Source organism: Rhinolophus ferrumequinum, chromosome 7 (genome assembly GCF_004115265.2).
Source record: "Rhinolophus ferrumequinum isolate MPI-CBG mRhiFer1 chromosome 7, mRhiFer1_v1.p, whole genome shotgun sequence".
NCBI lineage: Eukaryota > Metazoa > Chordata > Mammalia > Chiroptera > Rhinolophidae > Rhinolophus > Rhinolophus ferrumequinum.
This window is the reverse complement of record NC_046290.1, coordinates 100175088-100193725: the sequence shown is the minus strand read 5'-3', so window position 1 is coordinate 100193725 and position 18638 is coordinate 100175088. Positions and strand designations below refer to the sequence as shown.

The 18638-nt window shown below is 36.0% G+C and overlaps 1 protein-coding gene across 1 annotated transcript in view; it reads right to left on the bottom strand.

Moving 5' to 3' along the window:
* Positions 1–18638, bottom strand: part of SEPTIN14 (septin 14) — a 115942-nt gene that overhangs the window by 37979 nt on the left and 59325 nt on the right. Inside the window, exon 6 of the mRNA XM_033110640.1 lies at positions 18360–18521. Within this exon, the coding sequence (XP_032966531.1) occupies positions 18360–18521 (162 nt within the window). The remainder of the gene's footprint in view (positions 1–18359; positions 18522–18638) is intronic.

Sequence of the window (18638 nt, the reverse complement as noted above, 5' to 3'; positions counted from 1 at the left end):
TTCCTATATCATCTTTTCTTACAACCGAATAGTATTCCATTGTGTATATATACCACAACTTCTTTATGCATTCATCTATCGAAGGACATTTTGGTTGATTCCATGTCTTGGCCACCATAAACAAAGCTATAATGAACACTGGAGCACATGTGTCTTTATGTATAAATGTTTTCAGATTTCTTTGGTAGATACCCAGGAGAGGGATTGCTGGGTCATATGGTAATTCTATTTGTAATTCTTTGAGGAACATCCACACTGCCTTCCATAGCGGCTGCACCAGTCTGCATTCCCACCAACAGTGTATGAGGGTTCCTTTTTCTCCACAGCCTCTCCAACACATACTATTTCTCTTGTTGATGAAAGCCATTCTGACTGGGTTGAGGTGATATCTCACCATGGTTTTATTTGCATTTCTCTGATGATTAGTGATGTTGAGCATTTTTTCATATGTCTATTTGACATTTGTTTGTCCTCTTTGGAGAAATGGCTCTTTAGGTCCTCTGCCCATTTTTCAATTGGGTTGTTTGTCTTTTTGTTGTTGAGTTGCATGAGTTCCTTGTATATTTTGGGTATCAGCCCCTTATCGGAGGCACTGTTTGCAAAAATCTTCTCCCATTCAGTTGGTTGCCTCTTTATTTTGTCGATGGTTTCTTTTGCTGTGCAGAAGCTTTTAAGGTTCATATAGTCCCATTCGTTTATTTTAGGTTTTATTTCCCTTGCCTTTGGAGTCAAATTCATAAAATGCTCTTTGAACCCAAGGTCCATAAGTTTAGTACCTATGTTTTCTTCCATGCAGTTTATTGTGTCAGGTCTTATGCTTAAGTCTTTGATCCGTTTTGAATTAATTTTGGTGACATTAATTAAAAGGTGACAGATAGCAGTCCAGTTTCATTCTGTTGCACGTGGCTATCCAATTCTGCCAGTATCATTTATTGAAGAGGCTGTCTTTTCTCCATTGTACTTTTTTTGCTTCTTTGTCAAAAATTATCTGTCCATATTTACGTGGTTTTCTTTCTGGGTTCTCAATTCTATTCCATTGGACTGTGTTTCTGTGTTTCTGCCAATACCATGCTGTTTTGATTATTGTTGCCCTGTAGTACAAGCCAAAATCAGGGAGTGTGATACCTCCAGCATTGTTCTTTTTTCTTAAGATTGCTTTGGGTGTTCGGGGTCTTTTATGGTTTCAAAGAAATCTGATAATTTTTTGTTCCATTTCTTTAAAAAATGCCATTGGGATTTTGATAGGGATTGCATTAAATCTGTACATTGCTTTGGGTAATATGGCCATTTTAACTATGTTGATTCTTCCAATCCATGAGCACGGAATGTCTTTCCATTTCTTTGTGTCTTCTTCAATCTTTTTTAAAAATGTCTTATAGTTTTCAGCATATAGGTTACTTTCACATCCTTGGTTCAGTTTATTCCTAGGTATTTTATTCTTTTTGCTGCAATTGCAAAAGGAATTGTTTTTTGTATTTCTTTTTCCGAGATTTCATTGTTAGTATATAGGAATACAATGGACTTTTGTACGTTGATTTTGGAGCCAGCAACTTTACTGTATTCGTTGATTGTTTCTATAGATTTTTGGTGGAGTTTTTAGGGTTTTCTAAATATAGCATCATGTCATCTGCAAACAGTGATAATTTAATTTCTTCATTCCCAATGTGGATGCCTTTTATTTCTTTCTCTTGCCTGATTGCTCTGGAAAGGACTTCCAACACTATGTTAAAAAGCAGAGGTGATAGGGGACAGCCCTGTCGTGTTCCTGAACGTAGAGCAAAGGGCATCAGTTCTTCACCATTAATTATGAGATTAGCTTAGGGGTTGTCATATATGGCCTTTATTATATTAAGGTATTTTCCTTCTGTACCTAGTTTATTAAGTGTTTTAATCATAAATGGATGTTGTATCTTGTCAAATGCTTTTTCTGCATCAATTGATATAATCATATGATTTTTGTCCTTTATTTTGTTTATGTCATGTATCACATTGATGGATGTGCAGATGTTGAGCCATCCTTGTGCCCCCGGGATGAACCCCACTTGGTCGTGATGAATACTCTTTTTAATGCATTGTTGTATTCAATTTGCTACAATTTTGTTTAGCATTTTTGCATCTGTATTCATCAGAGATATTAGTCTGTAGTTTTCTCTTTTAGTGTTGTCCTTACCAGGTTTTCGTATCCGGGTAATGTTGGCCTCATAAAATGAGTTAGGGAGTACTGTCGCTTCTTTAATTTTTTAGAAGCGTTTGAGCAGGATTGGCATTAGATCCTCTTTGAAGGTTTGGTAGAAATCACTAGTGAAGCCATCTGGTCCCGGACTTTTGCTTTTGAGAAAGTTTTGGATGAATGATTGAATTTCGTTACTGGTGATTGGTCTGTTTAGATTCTCCAGTTCTTCATGGTTCAGTCTAGGAGGGCTCTGTGTTTCTAAAAACCTGTCCATTTCTTCTAGGTTGTTGAATTTGGTGGCATATATTCCTTCATAGTATTCTTGGATCACCCTTTGTATTTCTGTGGCATCCGTGATAATTTCCCCTTTTTCATATCTGATTTTGTTAATTAGTGTTTTCTCTGTTTGTATCTTAGTGAGTCTACCCAAGGGTTTATCAATTTTGTTAATCTTTTCAAAGAACTAGCTCTTTGTCACATTAATTTTTTCTATTGTCTTTTTGTTCTCTATTTCATTTAGGTCTGCTCTCATTTTTGTTATTTCCTTTCTTCTGCTGACCTTGGGTTTCATTTGTTCTTCTTTTTCTAGTTCTTTAAGGTGTAACGTGAGGTTATTTATTTGGGATTTTTTTTGTTGTTTCTTGAGATAGGCCTGTAATGATATAAATTTCCCTCTTAAGGCTGCTTTTGCTGCATCCCAAAAATTTTGGTAGGAGGTATTTTCATTGTCATTTGTTTCTATGTAGCTTTTGATCTCTCCTCTAATTTCTTCCTTGACACAGTCGTTCTTTAAAAGTATGTTGTTTAATCTCCATGTATTTGTGTTTTTTCCTGCTTTCTTTTTGCAGCTGATATCCAATTTCAAAGCCTTCTGATCAGAGATTTTGCTTGGTATGATTTCAATCTTCTTAAATTTGCTGAGGCTGATTTTATTCCTAATATATGGTCTACCCTTGAGAATGTTCCATGTACACTGGAAAAAAATGTATAGTCTTATGTTTTAGGATGAAATGCTCTATAAATCTCAATTATGTCCATTTCATCTAATGTGTCATTTAGGGCTGCTGTTTCGTTATTTATTTTCTGTTTGGATGATCTATCCATATCTGTCAATGATGTATTTAAGTCCCCTAGTGTTTTGGTCAATTTCTCCCTTTAGTTCTGTTAGTAGTTGCTTTGTACATTTCAGTGCTCCCTGATTGGGGCATAAATATTGATGACTGTTATGTCTTCTTGTTGTATAGTCCCCTTTACCATTATTAAATGTCCATCTTTGTCTCTTCTTACCTTTTTCACACTGCAATCTGTTTCATCTAATATCAGTATGACTACACCTGATTTTCTGTGGATACCATTTGCTTAGAGTGTCAATTTCTACCCTTTCACTTTGAGTCTATGCTTGTCTTTGTAGCTGAGATGTGTCTCTTGGAGACAGCATATGGTTGGGTTTAGTTTTTCGATTCAATCTGCTACTCTGTGCTTTTTTATTGGTGAATTCAGTCCATTTACATTTAGGGTAATTATTGATATGTGAGGATTTCCTGTCATTCTATCTTTAGTTTTCTGGTAAGGCTATGTCTCCATGGTTTCTTTACCTTTTTGTTGTTGTGTATTATTTCTGTGTGGTATTCTATGATATTTCCCTCTGTTTCTTCTTTTGTTAAAGTATATATTTCAGTTCTGGATTTTTTTTTGAGTGGTTACACTTAAGTTTATGTAAAAGAAAGTTTGATATTTAGAGTATTCCATTTTCTTCAGCATGCTTACTTTCTCCATTCCCATATTCCGGTTCAGGCCTTTACTCTCCCCCTTTTTATGTTTTGGTTGCCACAAATTGTCCCTGTTGATGGTGGTTGAATAGCCTCCTTTAGTATTTCTTGTAGTGCAGGTCGTGTATTGAAAACTTCCCTCAGAATCTGTATGTCTGGAAAGGTCTTTATTCCTCCTTCATATCTAAAGGATATCTTTGCTGGATATATTATTCTTGGCTCATAATTTCTCTCTTTCAATAGTTTGAATATTTGGTTCCACTTCCTCCTGGCTTGTAGAGTTTCTGCTGAAAAATCTGATGATAATCTAATGGACTTTCCTTTGTAGGTTACCGTTTTCTTTCCCCTGGCTGCCTTGAGGATTTTTTCTTTGTGGTTGATTTTAGACAGCTTCAATACAATGTGCCTTGGAGAAGGCCTGTTGGGATTGAGGTAATTAAGTGTTCTATTTGCTTCTTGGATTCCAGGATCCAGTTCTGTCCACAAGTTTGGGAAGTTCTCATCGACAATTTGTTTGAATATATTCTCTGTTCTCTTCTCTCTTCCTTCTCCTTCTGTTATGCCCATTATTCTTTATTGCTCTTTCTGATGGATTCAGAAAGTTCCTGTAGAGTTCTTTCATTTCTTTTAAGTCTGAAGTCTCTTTCTTCTTCCATCTGTGTCATTTCTAGGTTTCTATCTTCAATGTCACTGATTCTTTCCTCCATCTGGTGAACTCTACTACCTAAGCTGGCTATTTCATTCTTCATTTCTTCTATTGAGTTCTTAATCTCCAGAAATTCTATTTGGTTCTTTTTTAAAGTTTCAATCTGTTCGGTAAAATGTTCATGTTGTTCTTTAGTTGTTTTTCTGAGTTCATGAAACTGCCTTTCTTTGTTTTCTTGTATCTTGTTGAGTTTTTTCAGAACTGCAATCTTGAAATCTCTGTCATTTAATTCACGTATTTCCACATCTTTAAGTTCCTTTCTGGAGACTTTTCACTTTCTTTCTGAACTGTCTTGTTTCCTTGGTTATTCATGGCAATTACTGATTTATTGTTTCTCTTCCTAGACATCTGCAGGAGTAGCTTCTGCAACAGGTTGATAGGAAGAGGTCTTTCTTTTGTTTTCCAGCAGTTGTTGGAAGAATGTTTTATTTTTTCTCCGACTGCAGCCTTTTTTTTTCTCTCACACTAGTGCTGTGTTTTCTCTGCACTGTTCCAGCTTCTCACACAATGGGGTGATTCCCTGGGTGATGGGCTTCTCCTCTGTTAACAGTTCGCCTGGGTCACAGGGCGCAGTGTCCGTGTGGGTATGCGGAGAGCTTTTGAAGTTCCAAAGCTCTTCCTGCACCAGATTCAGAGCCCGTGTGTTTCAGCAGTTCTGTTTACTCCTGCAGGGATCCGCCCAGATAGGCAGAGACAGGAACAGGTTTAGTTGTGAGAGGTGGCCCAGAGCAATTGCTGCACCCACCCACCACAGCCAGTCCTGCTTCCATTGCTCCCTCCCCTTTGCTGGAACTAGTTGGGCTTCGAATCTGTGTCTGACAACCACAGTTCTCAGAACAGCAAATATTCTGTTCTTTTGATGTGAAACCGCTACTGTTCTGCTTCTAGCACTGGACAGGTGGGGGCGGGGAAAGCTCTGGGAGGGTAAGGAGGGGGTGGGTAGTCTCAGTGCCTAAAGCTTCCATTCGCTGCTCAGCAGTGAGGGCTTAAACCACCATTTTCAGCCTTCTTCCCTCAGTCTTTTCTCAGAGATCTCTGCCACGAGTGTTGGGTTCAGCCATGTTATATGCTGTCCCCTCAGCCCTGTGTGCCATAAGCAGAGTCCTAGCAGTCTAAGTTCTCCCCTCTCCCACAGCTGCGGTAGTTCCAGGATGCAGCGAGCTCGGAGCACTGAGCTAGGTCTGCGTCCTGCGCCCGCGTGGCTCTGTCTCCGCACTTCTCCCTTCCCTCCTCCCCTGCTTGTGTGATTCACCCACCTTTAGGTGAATTCAGTAGTGGGTCTCTTTATCTTGCCTGTCTGCTGTGCCGGGAGTCCTTTGTGGATTTATAGTTGTTTGATTTGTTGTAAATTCCAGTGGAGATTTACAGTGGCTCACCTCTTGCCACCATTTTGATGAAGTCAGCATCTGGGTTTTGATTTTGTTTTTTAGAATCCACTTTTAAGTTTGAGCATACATTATTTCTTCCTCTAGTCTTGCTTATTTCCCTAAGTATAATGGCCTCAAGGTCCATCTTTGTTGTCACAAATATCAATATTTCATTTTTTTATAGCTGAATATTATTCAATTGTGTATATATACCACTCTTTCTTGATCAACAGACACTTAGGTTGCTTCCATGTTATGGCTATTGTAAGTAATGTTTAAATAAATTTGCAGATATCTTTTCAAATTAGTGTTTTTATTTTCTTTGAATAAATACCCACCCAGAGGTAGAATTGATGGATGACATTGTAGTTCTATTTTTAATTTTTGAGGAACATCCATACTGTTTTCCAAAGTGACTACACCAATTTCCATTCCCACCAACAGTGCACAAGCATTCCCTCTTCTTCACATCCTCCCCAACACGTGTTATTGCTTCACTTTTTATAACAGCCATTCTAATAGATGTTGGGTGATATCTCATTGTGGCATTTCCCTTATGACTGGTAATGTTAAGCACCTTTTTATGTATCTGTTGGCCATCTGTATTTTTCATTTGAAAATAAATTTTATTCAGCTGATTTTTTTATTATTTAATTGAATTTTTGGTAGGTTTAGGTTTGGGCTTATGTTTTTGTTTATTTTCTTGCTACTGAATTTTATGAGTTCCTTATATATTTTGGATATTAACTCCCTTTAACAGCTATGTAACTTGAAATCTTTTCTTCCATTCCAGAGGTTGCTTTTTCATTTTATTGATTTTTTTTTTCTGCTGTGCAGAAGCTTTTTAGTTAGATCTAGTCCCAATCATTTATTTGTGCTTTTGGTGACAGATCCAACAATTATCACTAATACCAATGTCAAGGAAATTACTGCCTACATTTCTTTATAAGAGTTTTATGGTTTCAGGTCTTACATTCAAATTTTTAATCCATTCTGAGTTAATTTTTCTGTATTGTGTAAGATAATGATCTAGTTTCATTATTTTGTATGTGACTGTCCAATTGTCCTAACATTATATTATTAAAAAGACTATCTTTTTCCTGTTGTATAGTCTTAGCTTTTTTGTGTTAAATTAATTAGGTATATATGCATGAGTATATTTCCAAGCTCTCTGTTTGGTTCCATCAATCTCTGTGTCTGCTTTTAATGCCAAAACCTACATTTTGATTACTATAACTTTGTTATGTAGTTTGGAATCAGAAAACATAATATGTCCAGCTTTGTTTTTCTTTTCCAAGGTTGCTTTGGCTAGTCAAGATCTTTGTGGTTCCATGTGAATTTTAGGATTGTTCTATTTCTGTGAAAACTGCCATTAAATTTTTGAAAGGGATTGCACTGAGTCTGTGGATTGCTTAGGGTAGTGTGAACATTTTAACAATATTGTTATTTTTGTCAATCCACGAGCACAGAACATCTTTTCATTCATTTGAGACTTATTAAATTTGTTTTATCAATGTCTTATAGTTTTGGGTGTATGCGTCTTTTACTCCCTTGGTTAAATTTATTCCTAGGTATTTTATTCTTTTTGATGCAATTGTAAGTAGGATTGTTTTGTTAATTTCTCTTTCTGGTAGTTCATTATTAGTATAGAGAAACACAACTGACATTTTTATATTAATTTTTTTGTCTTGACACCGAACTGAATTTGTTTATTAATTCTAACAGCATTTTGGTAGAGTCTTTAGGATTTTCTATACATAATATCATGTCATTTGCAAATAGTGAGAGTTTTACTTCAACGTTTCCAATTTGGATGCCTTTTATTTTTTTACTTGCCTAATTACACATTCTAGGATTCCCTATACTATTTTGTACAGCAAGTCTGAATACAACAAATTGTTGCGGAAATAAATTAAAAGATAGATAAACAGAAAGACTCCCGTGTTCATGGATTGGAACAGTTAATATTGTCCATACTAATCAAAGCAATCTGCAGCTTCATCACAATCCCTATTTAAGCCCTAATGTCAAAATTTGCAGGAATATAAAAATTCATCTAAAACTTCATACGAAAATCAAAGGACCTGAATACCTCAAAAAATCTTGAAAAATGAGAGAAAAGTTGGAGGTTTTATGCTTCCTGAATCTAAAAACTTATTACAAAGCTACCATAATCAAAACAGATTGGTATTGGCATAAAAAAAGATATAAGACCAATGAAATCAAATATAGAACCCAGAAATAATCCTTATGTATTTCATCAAATGATCTTTGACAAAAGTGCCAAGATAACTAAATTGGAAAAAGACAATTTCTTCAATATATGGTGTCGGGAAACCTAATTATCAATAGGCAGTAGAATAAAGTAGGTCCCTTACCTTACAAAATATAAAAATTAACTCAAACTCAATTAAAGACCTAAATATAAAATGTAAAACTATAAAACTACTAGAAAAAACATAACAGATAGGTTTGACAAGGATTTCATGGATAAGATACCAAAAACACAAGCAAAAAAAGCAAAATAGACCAATGGAACTACATCAAAATTAAAAATTTCTGTTCAGCAAAGTACATGATCAACAGAGTAAAATGGCAAGTTATGTAATGGGAGGTAGTATTTTCAAACCAAATCAGATAAGGGGTTAATATCCAGAATATATAAGTAACTCTTGCAACTCAGTAAACATTAATAAACAAATTTAAGACTGGGCAAAAATCTTGAATAAACATTTCTCCAAAGATGAATAACCATGGCCAACAAGCATATAAAAATAAGTTCAACATCACAAACCATTGGAGAAATACAAATCAAGCCCAAAATGATATATTACCTCACACTTATTAGGATGGTTATTATTTTTTTAAAAAGACTATAACAAGCTTTGATTAGAATCAAAAAAATTAAAAACTTTCTGCACTATTGGTGGGACTATAAAATAATAGAAACATTATAGAAAATAGTATAGTTGTCTCTCAAAATTAAATATGGAATTATCATATGACTCAACAATCCTCCTTCAGGGAATCTAACTTAAAGTATTGAAATCAGGGTGTCAGAGAGATATTTGGACACTTATGCTAATTATTGTGGCACTATTTACAATAGCCAAGAGGTGGAAGCAAGCCAAATGTCTATCAATAACATATATATACACACATATATATCAGAGGTGCCAAAAAATGTATACACATTTTAAGAGACGTTATCTAAGCTCAAGCAGTAGTTCACCATAATCAGAAGTGTTTGGACACTGATGGGAACCACTTCGAACACCTCTTGTAATTGCAGAAGTCAAATGTGACTGGTATTCATTTCTGTATATATTGAGTATTACAGTTAATACTGTTATTTCCTTTCTTAAAAATGTGTACACATTTTTGGCACCATATATATATATATATATAACAAAGACAATTAAGATTGCAAGCTCATCCTAGAAAAAGTGTTCCATACCTCATTGCTGAATATCACTACAGTCGCCTTCAAAGTACTCCCCTTGGGAAGCTATGCACCAACACCAGTGCCTAGTCCACCCTTCAAAGCAATTTTGGAACTCTTTTTCTGGAATGGCCATCAGAGCTGTCATCATATTACCCTTGATGTCCTGAATGTCATCAAAATGTCTTCCTTTCAATATTTCCTTTATCTTTGGGTAAAGAAAGAAGTCATTGGGGGCCAGATCAGTTGAGTAGGGAGGGTGTTCCAATGCAGTTTTTTGTTTACTGGCTAAAAACTTCCTCACAGACACTGCTGTGTGAGTTGGTGCATTGTCATGATGAAAGAGCCATGAATTGTTGGTGAAAAGTTCAGGTTGTTTTTGTCTAACTACTTCATGCAGCCTTTTCAGCACTTCCAAATAGCAAACTTGGTTAACAGTTGGTACAAATTCATAATGAATAATCCCTCTTATATCACAAAAGGTTAGCAACATTGTTGCAAACAAGTTTTCGAAATTAATGTCAGACCTCATATTTGAGTCTCCATCAACCTGGCTAACACATTTCATTTGCCCCACCCTGATGATTCGCTGAGACCCTGAGCCACCCAACTTTCAGGTACACCTAAGCCACTTTCAGTGTCATTTCCATACAAATGGCCAGTCTGGGCTCATCTGCAGACTTTTCTAAAATCTCTCAAAGGCTCATAAAACTCAAATATGTAACATCTGGCTTTGGCAGATCCTGTACCTCTGGCTGAAGCAGCCCTAAGCCCAGCACTAGTGACAGCCTGACCTGGTTTGCAGCTTGGCCTCATGAGGCAACCCCAAGCACAGTGTGGGTGGCAGCTATTTGCACATTGCTTTGTAGCTCATGACAGGTAGCCACAGAAAGAGCACAGGCTTCAGCTTAACATGGCTGGCAGTGGGTATCTCTCAGATAGATAGATATAGATTATAGATATAGATATACATATAGACATATATATAGATATAGATATGAAGGAAAGTAATCCTGTCAAGCTCTGAAACATGGAAGAACCTTGAGAACATTATGCCAAGTGAAACAAGCCTATCACAAAAAGACAAATAATGTACAATTCCACTTACATAAGCTATCTAAGATAGTCAAATTAAAAAAACAGAAAGTAGAATGGTGTTTGCCAGGATGTGAGGCAAGTTATTGGTAAAAGGCATGAAAGATTATTTTTCTGGAGATCTGTTGAACAAAAGTGAGAATGTGAGATTACGTCATAGAAATGGCAGTGTGAGGTGAGACTCTTGAAATCTTCCCTGAAATTTACAACAAATTGAATAGCTACAATTCCACAAAGGACTCCCTGCATGGCACACAGGCAACTCAGAAATGTGCAATTGAAATTATCTAAAGATGGGCAAATTGGGTGAGCCGGGGTAGGAGGGAGGGGAAAGTGCTGAGATGTCAGGCCGCGCACAGGCTGGACACTTGAGCTGGAAGCTCCCTGCATTCCAGAGCTACTGCAATCTTGGGAGAGAGAAGAATTCAGACTGCTAACACTCTCCTTATGGCCCACAGTCCCCCCTGAGTGATCAGCATAGTATAACACAGTTGAACCCAACACTCATGGCAGAGACCTTGGAGCAAAGACTGAGGGAAGAAGGGTAAAAACAGTGATTTAAGCTCTCACTGCTGAGCAGAGGATGGAATGGATGGGAACAGAGCCTGGCTGACCCCTCCCTACTCTCGCAGAGCTCGCCCCACCCCCACCTACCCAGTGCTAGAAGCAGAAGAGCAGCAGTGTCAGATCAAATGAACAGAATATTTGCAGTCCTGAGAACTGCAGCCATCAGCCATGGAGTGATGGTCTAACTAGTTTTGGTGAAAGGAAGAGAGCCTTGGGTGGAGGATTGGCTGGTGGTCGCCACCATTGCTCTGAGCCACCTCTTACAACCCACCCCACCCCTGTCCCCACCTATGTGGGTGGATCCCAGCAGGGGTAAACAGAGCCACTGAAACACACAGGCACTGAAACTGGTACAGGAAGAGCTTTGGAATTTCAGAATCTCTCCACATCCCCCCACAGAGGCAGTGCCTTGAGAGCCAGGTGACCTACTCACAGAGGAGAAGCCCACTTTCCAGGGAACACCCCATCATATTGGAAGCTGGAACAGGACAAAAGAAAATATAATACTACAGCATGAAAGAGAACAAAAGGCTGCAGCAGGAGAGAAAATAAACCATTCCACCAACACCTACTGGAAAGCAAAAGAAAGACTCCTTCTTATCAACCTGCTGCAGAACCCACTCCTGTAAGTGCCCAGGAAGAGAAACAGTAATACATCAATTGCCATGAATAACCAAGGTAACAAGGCAGCTCAGAAAGAAAATGAAAAGTCTCCAGAAAATGAACTTAAAGACATGGAAATATATGACTTAAATGACAAAGAATTCAAGATTACAGTTCTGAGAAAACTCAACGAGATTCAATAAAACACAAACAGGCAGCTGAAAGAACTCAGAAACACAATCAAAGAACAAAATGAGCATTTTACTAAAGAGATTGACATTTTTAAAAATAACCAAATAGAGTTTCTGGAGATTAAGAACTCAATAAAAGAAATGAAGAATTAAATATCCACCTTAGGTAATAGAGCTGACCAGATGGAGGAAAGAATTAGTGGCAAAAAAAAAAAAGAAAGAACTGGTGACATTGAAGATAGAAATCTAGAAATTACACAGATGGAAGAGGAGAAAGACTTCAGAGTTAAAATGAAAGAACTCTATAAGAAATTTCTGACTCCATCAGAATGAGCAATAGAATAATGGTTGTACCAGAAAGAGAAGAAAGGGAGGAGAGAACAGAGAGCATATTCAAAGAAATAGTCAAAAAGAACTTCCCAAGCTTGTGGAAAGAACTGGATCCTAGAATTCAAGAAGCAAACAGAACACTTAATTACCTCAATCCCAGCAGACCATCTCCAAAGCACATTATTTTGAAGCTGTCAAAAATTAATGACAAAGAAGGAATCTCAAAGCAACCAAGGAAAAGCACACAGTAACCTAAAAAGAAAAGCCCATTAGATTATCATCACATTTTTTTCAGCAGAAATTCTAAAGCAAAGAGGGAGTGGAATCAAATTTTCAAATGATTGAAAAAGAGAAAATATGAGCCAATAACAATATATTCAACAAAGATAGACTTTAGATATGAAAAAACAAAAAACCTTTCCAGACATTCAGAAGCTGGGGGAATTTTCTAACACACAACCTGCATTACAAGAAACACTGAAACAAGCTATTGGATATTAAACAAAAAAATCAAAAGAATATAATACCATGAATAGTGTTCTGAATAGATGGACAGAAGCAGGAAAAAGCAACCCCTCCACAAAATATGGCACTATACACCAAAACGTAACATACAGGGTAAAGAAGAAAAAAACTTGAAAAAAAAAAAGGAAAAAGAAGAAAAGAACAACTTACTGCTACAACTCAGAAATCAATTCACATCATAAGTAAGAAAAGCATGTGACAACAAAAACATAAAAGGGGAGAGAGTAAAGCTCTTAACCTGCAAAGGGGAATAGAGAGGAGAAGCATGCTGAACAAAAAGGACTACTGTAAATATGAAACTTTCTTTTTATAAATTTAATGTAAAACACTCAAAAATTGAGAACTGAAATATATAACATAAAAATAAAGAAACAGAGGGGAAAATCACAGAATACCACCACATTGAAATAATGGACAGAAACAAAAAGGCAAAGAAACAACGAGGACACCATCCTACCAGAAAACCAGAGATAGAAAGATAAGAAACTCTCATATATCAATAATCATCCTAAATGTAAATGGACTCAACTCACTAATAAAAAGGCACAGAATAGCACACTGATTCACAAAAGATATCCAACCATATACTGCCTCCAAGATACACATTTCAGCTTCAAAGACAAATATAGCTCAAAGTGAAAGAGTGAAAATTGATACTCCAAGCAAATGGTATTCAGAGGAAAGCAGGTGTATTCATATTTATACCAAATGAAACAGACTTCAGAATAAAAAAAAGGTAACAAGATAGAAATGGACATTTCATAATGATAAAGGGGACAATGCAACAACATAACAGTCATCAATATTTATGCCCCCAATTCAGAGAGCACTGAAATATACAAAAGAACTACTAACAGAAATAAAGGAAGAAATTGACCAAAACACAATTATAGTAGGAAACCGAAATATGTCATTGACAGCTATGGATAGATTATCCAAACAGAAAATAAATAATGAAATAGCAGCCCTAAATGACACATTAGATGAAATGGAAATAATTGACAGTTACAGAGCACTTCGTCTTAGAACATCAGACTATACATTCTTTTCTAGTGTACATGGAACATTCTCAAGGATAAACCATATATTGGACATGAAACTAGCCTCAGCAAATTTAATATTATTAAAATCATTCCAAGCACATTCTCTGATCACAAGACTTTGAAATTGGATATCAACTGCAAAAAGAAAGCAGACAAAACAACAAATATGTGGAGATTAAACAACATACTTTTAAATACCGACCGGGTCAAAGAAGAAATAAGAGGAGAGATCAAAAGATCCATAGAAAGAAATGAGAATGAAAATACATCCTATCAAAATTATTGGGATGCAGCAAAAGCAGTTTTAAGAGGGAAATTTATATCATTACAGGCCTATCTCAAGAAAGAAGAAAAGCTCCAGATAAACAACCTCACGTTACACATTAAAGAACTAGAAAAAGAATAACAAATGAAACCCAAGGTCAGCAGATGAAAGAAATAATTAAAATCAGAGCAGAACTAAGTGAAATAGAGAACAAAAAGACAATAGAAAAAAATAATGCAACAAAGAGCTGGTTCTTTGAAAGATTAATAAAATTGACAAACCCTTGACTACACTCACTAAGATATAAAGAGAAAAATCACAAATATGCAAAATCAGAAATGAAAAGGGAGAAGTTACCACGAATGCCCCAGAAATACAAAGAATTATCCAAGAATACTATGAACTATATGCCACCAAATTCAATAACCTAGAAAAAGTAGACAAGTTCTTAGAAACACATAGCCTTCCTAGACTGAATCACAAAAAAACTGGAAAATCTAAATATTTCTATCAACAGAAGGAAATTGAATCAATCATCCAAAACATTCCCCAAAGCAAAAGTCTGGACCAGATGGCTTCACTAGTGAATTCTACCAAACACTTAAAGAGGATCTAATACCTGTGCTCCTCAAACTCTTCCAAAAATTTGAAGAAGAGACAATACCCCTTAACTTATTTTATGAGGCCAACATTACCCTGATCCCAAAACCTAGTAAGGATAACGCAAAAACAGAAAATTACAGATCAATATCTCTGATGAATACAGATGCAAAAATCCTAAATGAAATACTAGCAAATCAAATACTACTATGCATTAAAAAGATTATACAGCATGACCAATTGGGGTTAATCCCAGGAACACAAAGATGGTTCAGCATATGTAAATTGATCTATGTGATACACCATATAAACAAAATGTGTAGAGTCCTTGGAAGCTGTTAGAATGAGTTTTGTGTGAGCAAGAGTGACTCCCTGAATGAGCAAGAGTAACTCTATTTTGGACATGGCACAGAGAACTTAGCAGGCAACATCCAGAGAGCTACCCAGTTGCCCTGGTAATTGGGTATAACCAACTACACTCCAAAGATTTGCTACTAAAGATATGAGGACATCAGGGTCGCTGGCTGGCTGCCCTGGTAAGGTGACATCAGGAAGGCCTAGAACTGCATAAGAATTGAGGACTTTTACAGCTCTGAGAGCCATCTAGACTGAGAGGTGACCATGTTACCACTCTGCTCCGAGAACCCTACATTCTTCTCTGTTCTTCTCTGACTAAACCTCTGCTGGACTGACCTCCCAGGCCAGCCATCCTTCCTTGCTCCACCAGGACTCTGATTGACTTTGGGACTTGCTCGTTACTCTATTGTATTACTCTGTGTGCTTTACTTTTTGGTGTATTGATGATTGATGCTTTACTGTTTGATGTGTTGACGATTGATATTTGAGTAAAGAACATACTGAAAGGCATTTAAGATCTTGCATGCTCTGTTCTTCAACTATGCCATGGCTACCACAGATGCCTCAGTAAGTGGCAGGTAGATCCTGGGGTTCTGAGAGTCTCTCTTTAAGTCCCTTTAAATTGCAGGAAGACACTACAGCATAGACTGTGAGCCTAGCAGTCATTCTTGACGCAAAATAAAAGACAAGAATCATATGATTACATCAATAGATGCAGAAAAAGCATTTGACAAGCTACAACATCCATTTATAATTAAAACACCTAATAAAATGGGTGTAGAAGAAAATACCTTAACATAACAAAGGCTATAAATGACAAATCAGCTAATATCATAATTAATGGTGAAAAACTGAAGCCCTTCACTCTATGTTTGGGAACAAGAGAGGGCTGTCCCCTATCACCGCTGCTTTTCAACACAGTAATGGAATTCCTAGCTAGAGCAATTAGGCAAGAGAAAGAAATAAAAGGCATCCAAATTGGGAATTAAGAAGTTAAATTGTCACTTTTTGCAGATGATATGATGCTATATAGAGAAAACCTTACAGACTCACCAAAAAGCTATTAGAAACCATAAATGAATACAGTAAAGTTGCCGGCTACAAAATCAATGTACAAAAACCTGTTGCATTCCTATATGCTAACAATGAAATATCAAAAAAAAAATTTTTTTTAAATCCTAATGCAATTGCAACAGAAAGAATAAAATACTTAGGAATAAACTTATGTGAAAAACCTATACACTGAAAACTATAAGACATTTTTAAAAGAAATTGAATTAGACACAAAGAAATGGAAAGACATTCTGTGTTCATGGATTGAAAAAACAAACACAGTTAAAATGACCGTATTATCCAAAGCAATATACAGATTTAATGCAATCTCAAACAAAATCCCAACGGCAGTTTTAAAGAAATAGAACAAGAAAACATCAGATTTGTTTGGAACCACAAAAGACCCAATCTTAAGATAAAAGAACAATGCTGGAGGTATCACACTCCCTGACTTTAGCTTGTACTACAGGGCAATAATCAAAACAGCATGGTATTGGCAGAAAAACAGACACACGATCTAATGGGATAGAATTGAAAACCCAGAAATAAACCCATATAAATATGGACAGATAATTTTCAAAAAGAAGCCAAAAACATACAATGGAGAAAAAAAAAGCCTCTTCAATAAATGGTGCTGGGCCTCATGAAAAAGAATGAAATTAGACTGCTATCTGTCACCATGTGCCAAAATTAACTCAAAATGGATTAAAAAAAAAAAAACCCTGAACAGAAGATCTGAAACAATAAACTGCGTAAAACAAAACATAGGTACTAAACTTCTGGACCTTGGGTTCAAAGAGGATTTTATGAATTTGACCTCAAAGGCAAGGGAAGTAAAAGCTAAAATAAACGAATGGGACTATATCAAACTAAAAAGCTTCTGCACAGCAAAAGAAACCATTGATAAAATAGAGGCAGCCAACCGAATGGGAGAAGATTTTTACAAACATTTTTTGTAAAAATCGAATAAGAGGCTAATACCCAAAATATATAAGGAACTCATACAATCCAACAACAACAACAAAATACAATTAAAAATTTGGCAGAGGACCTGAATAGACATTTTTACAAAGAGGACATACAAATGACCAATGGACATGTGAAAAAATGCTCAACATCCCTAATCATCAGAGAAATGCAAATAAAAACCACAGTGAGATACCTCACACCAGTTAGAATGGCTGTCATCAACAAGACAAATAGTAACAAGTGTTGGAGAGGCTGTGGAGAAAAAGGAACCCTCATACACTGTGGTGGGAATGCAGACTGGTGCAGCCGCTATGGAAGGCAGTGTGGAGATTTCTAAAAAAATTAAAATTAAAATTATCATATGACCCAGCAATCCTTCTCCTGGGTATCTACCAAAAAAATCTGAAAACATTTATTCATAAAGATATATGTGCTCCAATGTTCATGGCAGCTTTATTTACGGTGGCCAAGACATGGAAACAACAAAAGTGACCTTCAATAAATGATTAGATAAAGAAGTTGTGGTATATATACACAATGGAATATTATTCTGCCATAAGAAAAGATGAAATAGTGCCATTTGTGACAACATAGATGGATCCTGAGATTATAATGTTAAGCTAAATTAAGTCAGACAGAAAAAGTCGAGAACCATATAATTTCACTGATACGCAGTATATAAAACTGAAAACAAAGGAACAAGACAAACAAATGAAGAAAGAAAAACTCATAGACACAGACAATAGTTTAGTGGTTACCAGAGGGTGGGGGATAGGGGAGTGGTAGATGAGGGTAAAGGGGATCAAATATATGGTGATGGAAGGAGAACTGACTCTGGGTGGTGAACACACAATGGGATTTATACATGATGTAATACAGAATTGTACACCTGAAACCAATGTAACTTTGCTAACAATTGTCACCCCAATAAACTTTAATTTAAAAAAATAGAACTGATTTGAGTAAGACTAAAGAAACATGGAACTATCTTTATTTTCTTTTTAACTTTTATTATAAACATATATCATATATAAACATATATAAAATGTATTGTGCTGGTTAAGGAATAATCAAAATAAACACCACGTATCTATCACAAAAAAAAAAAATAGAAGTGATTTTTAGTGAACATTTTTTTAAATCAAGGAAATAAAATTTTTTCCACACTGGATTTAAAAAAAACACACCTATTTATATTCTCTTTATCAGGAAAAGTGATAATACATTACTAATATTGTTACTTACAATTTATATTTTATTCCCACATGTAAAATAGAGTTGATATTAAATAGTTAGAAGCTTACCTTCATTGAGGTGTTCACTTGAGCAGTAGTTTCATCATATGTTGGGAACTGATATATCTGGATGTCATTACTAACCAATTCACTCATTATCTTACACTTAAATTTCTGTAAATCATTTTTAGAAATTGTATCAGCTTTGGCAATCAGTGGTATAATGTTCACCTATGAAGAAGGAAGGAAACAAAATGTCACCACTGAGGATTTGTTGTTAATCCTGGAAGTTTTACAGGTAAAACCTCACAGTCTCTGACAATAAATATTTGTAACTAGATAATCACT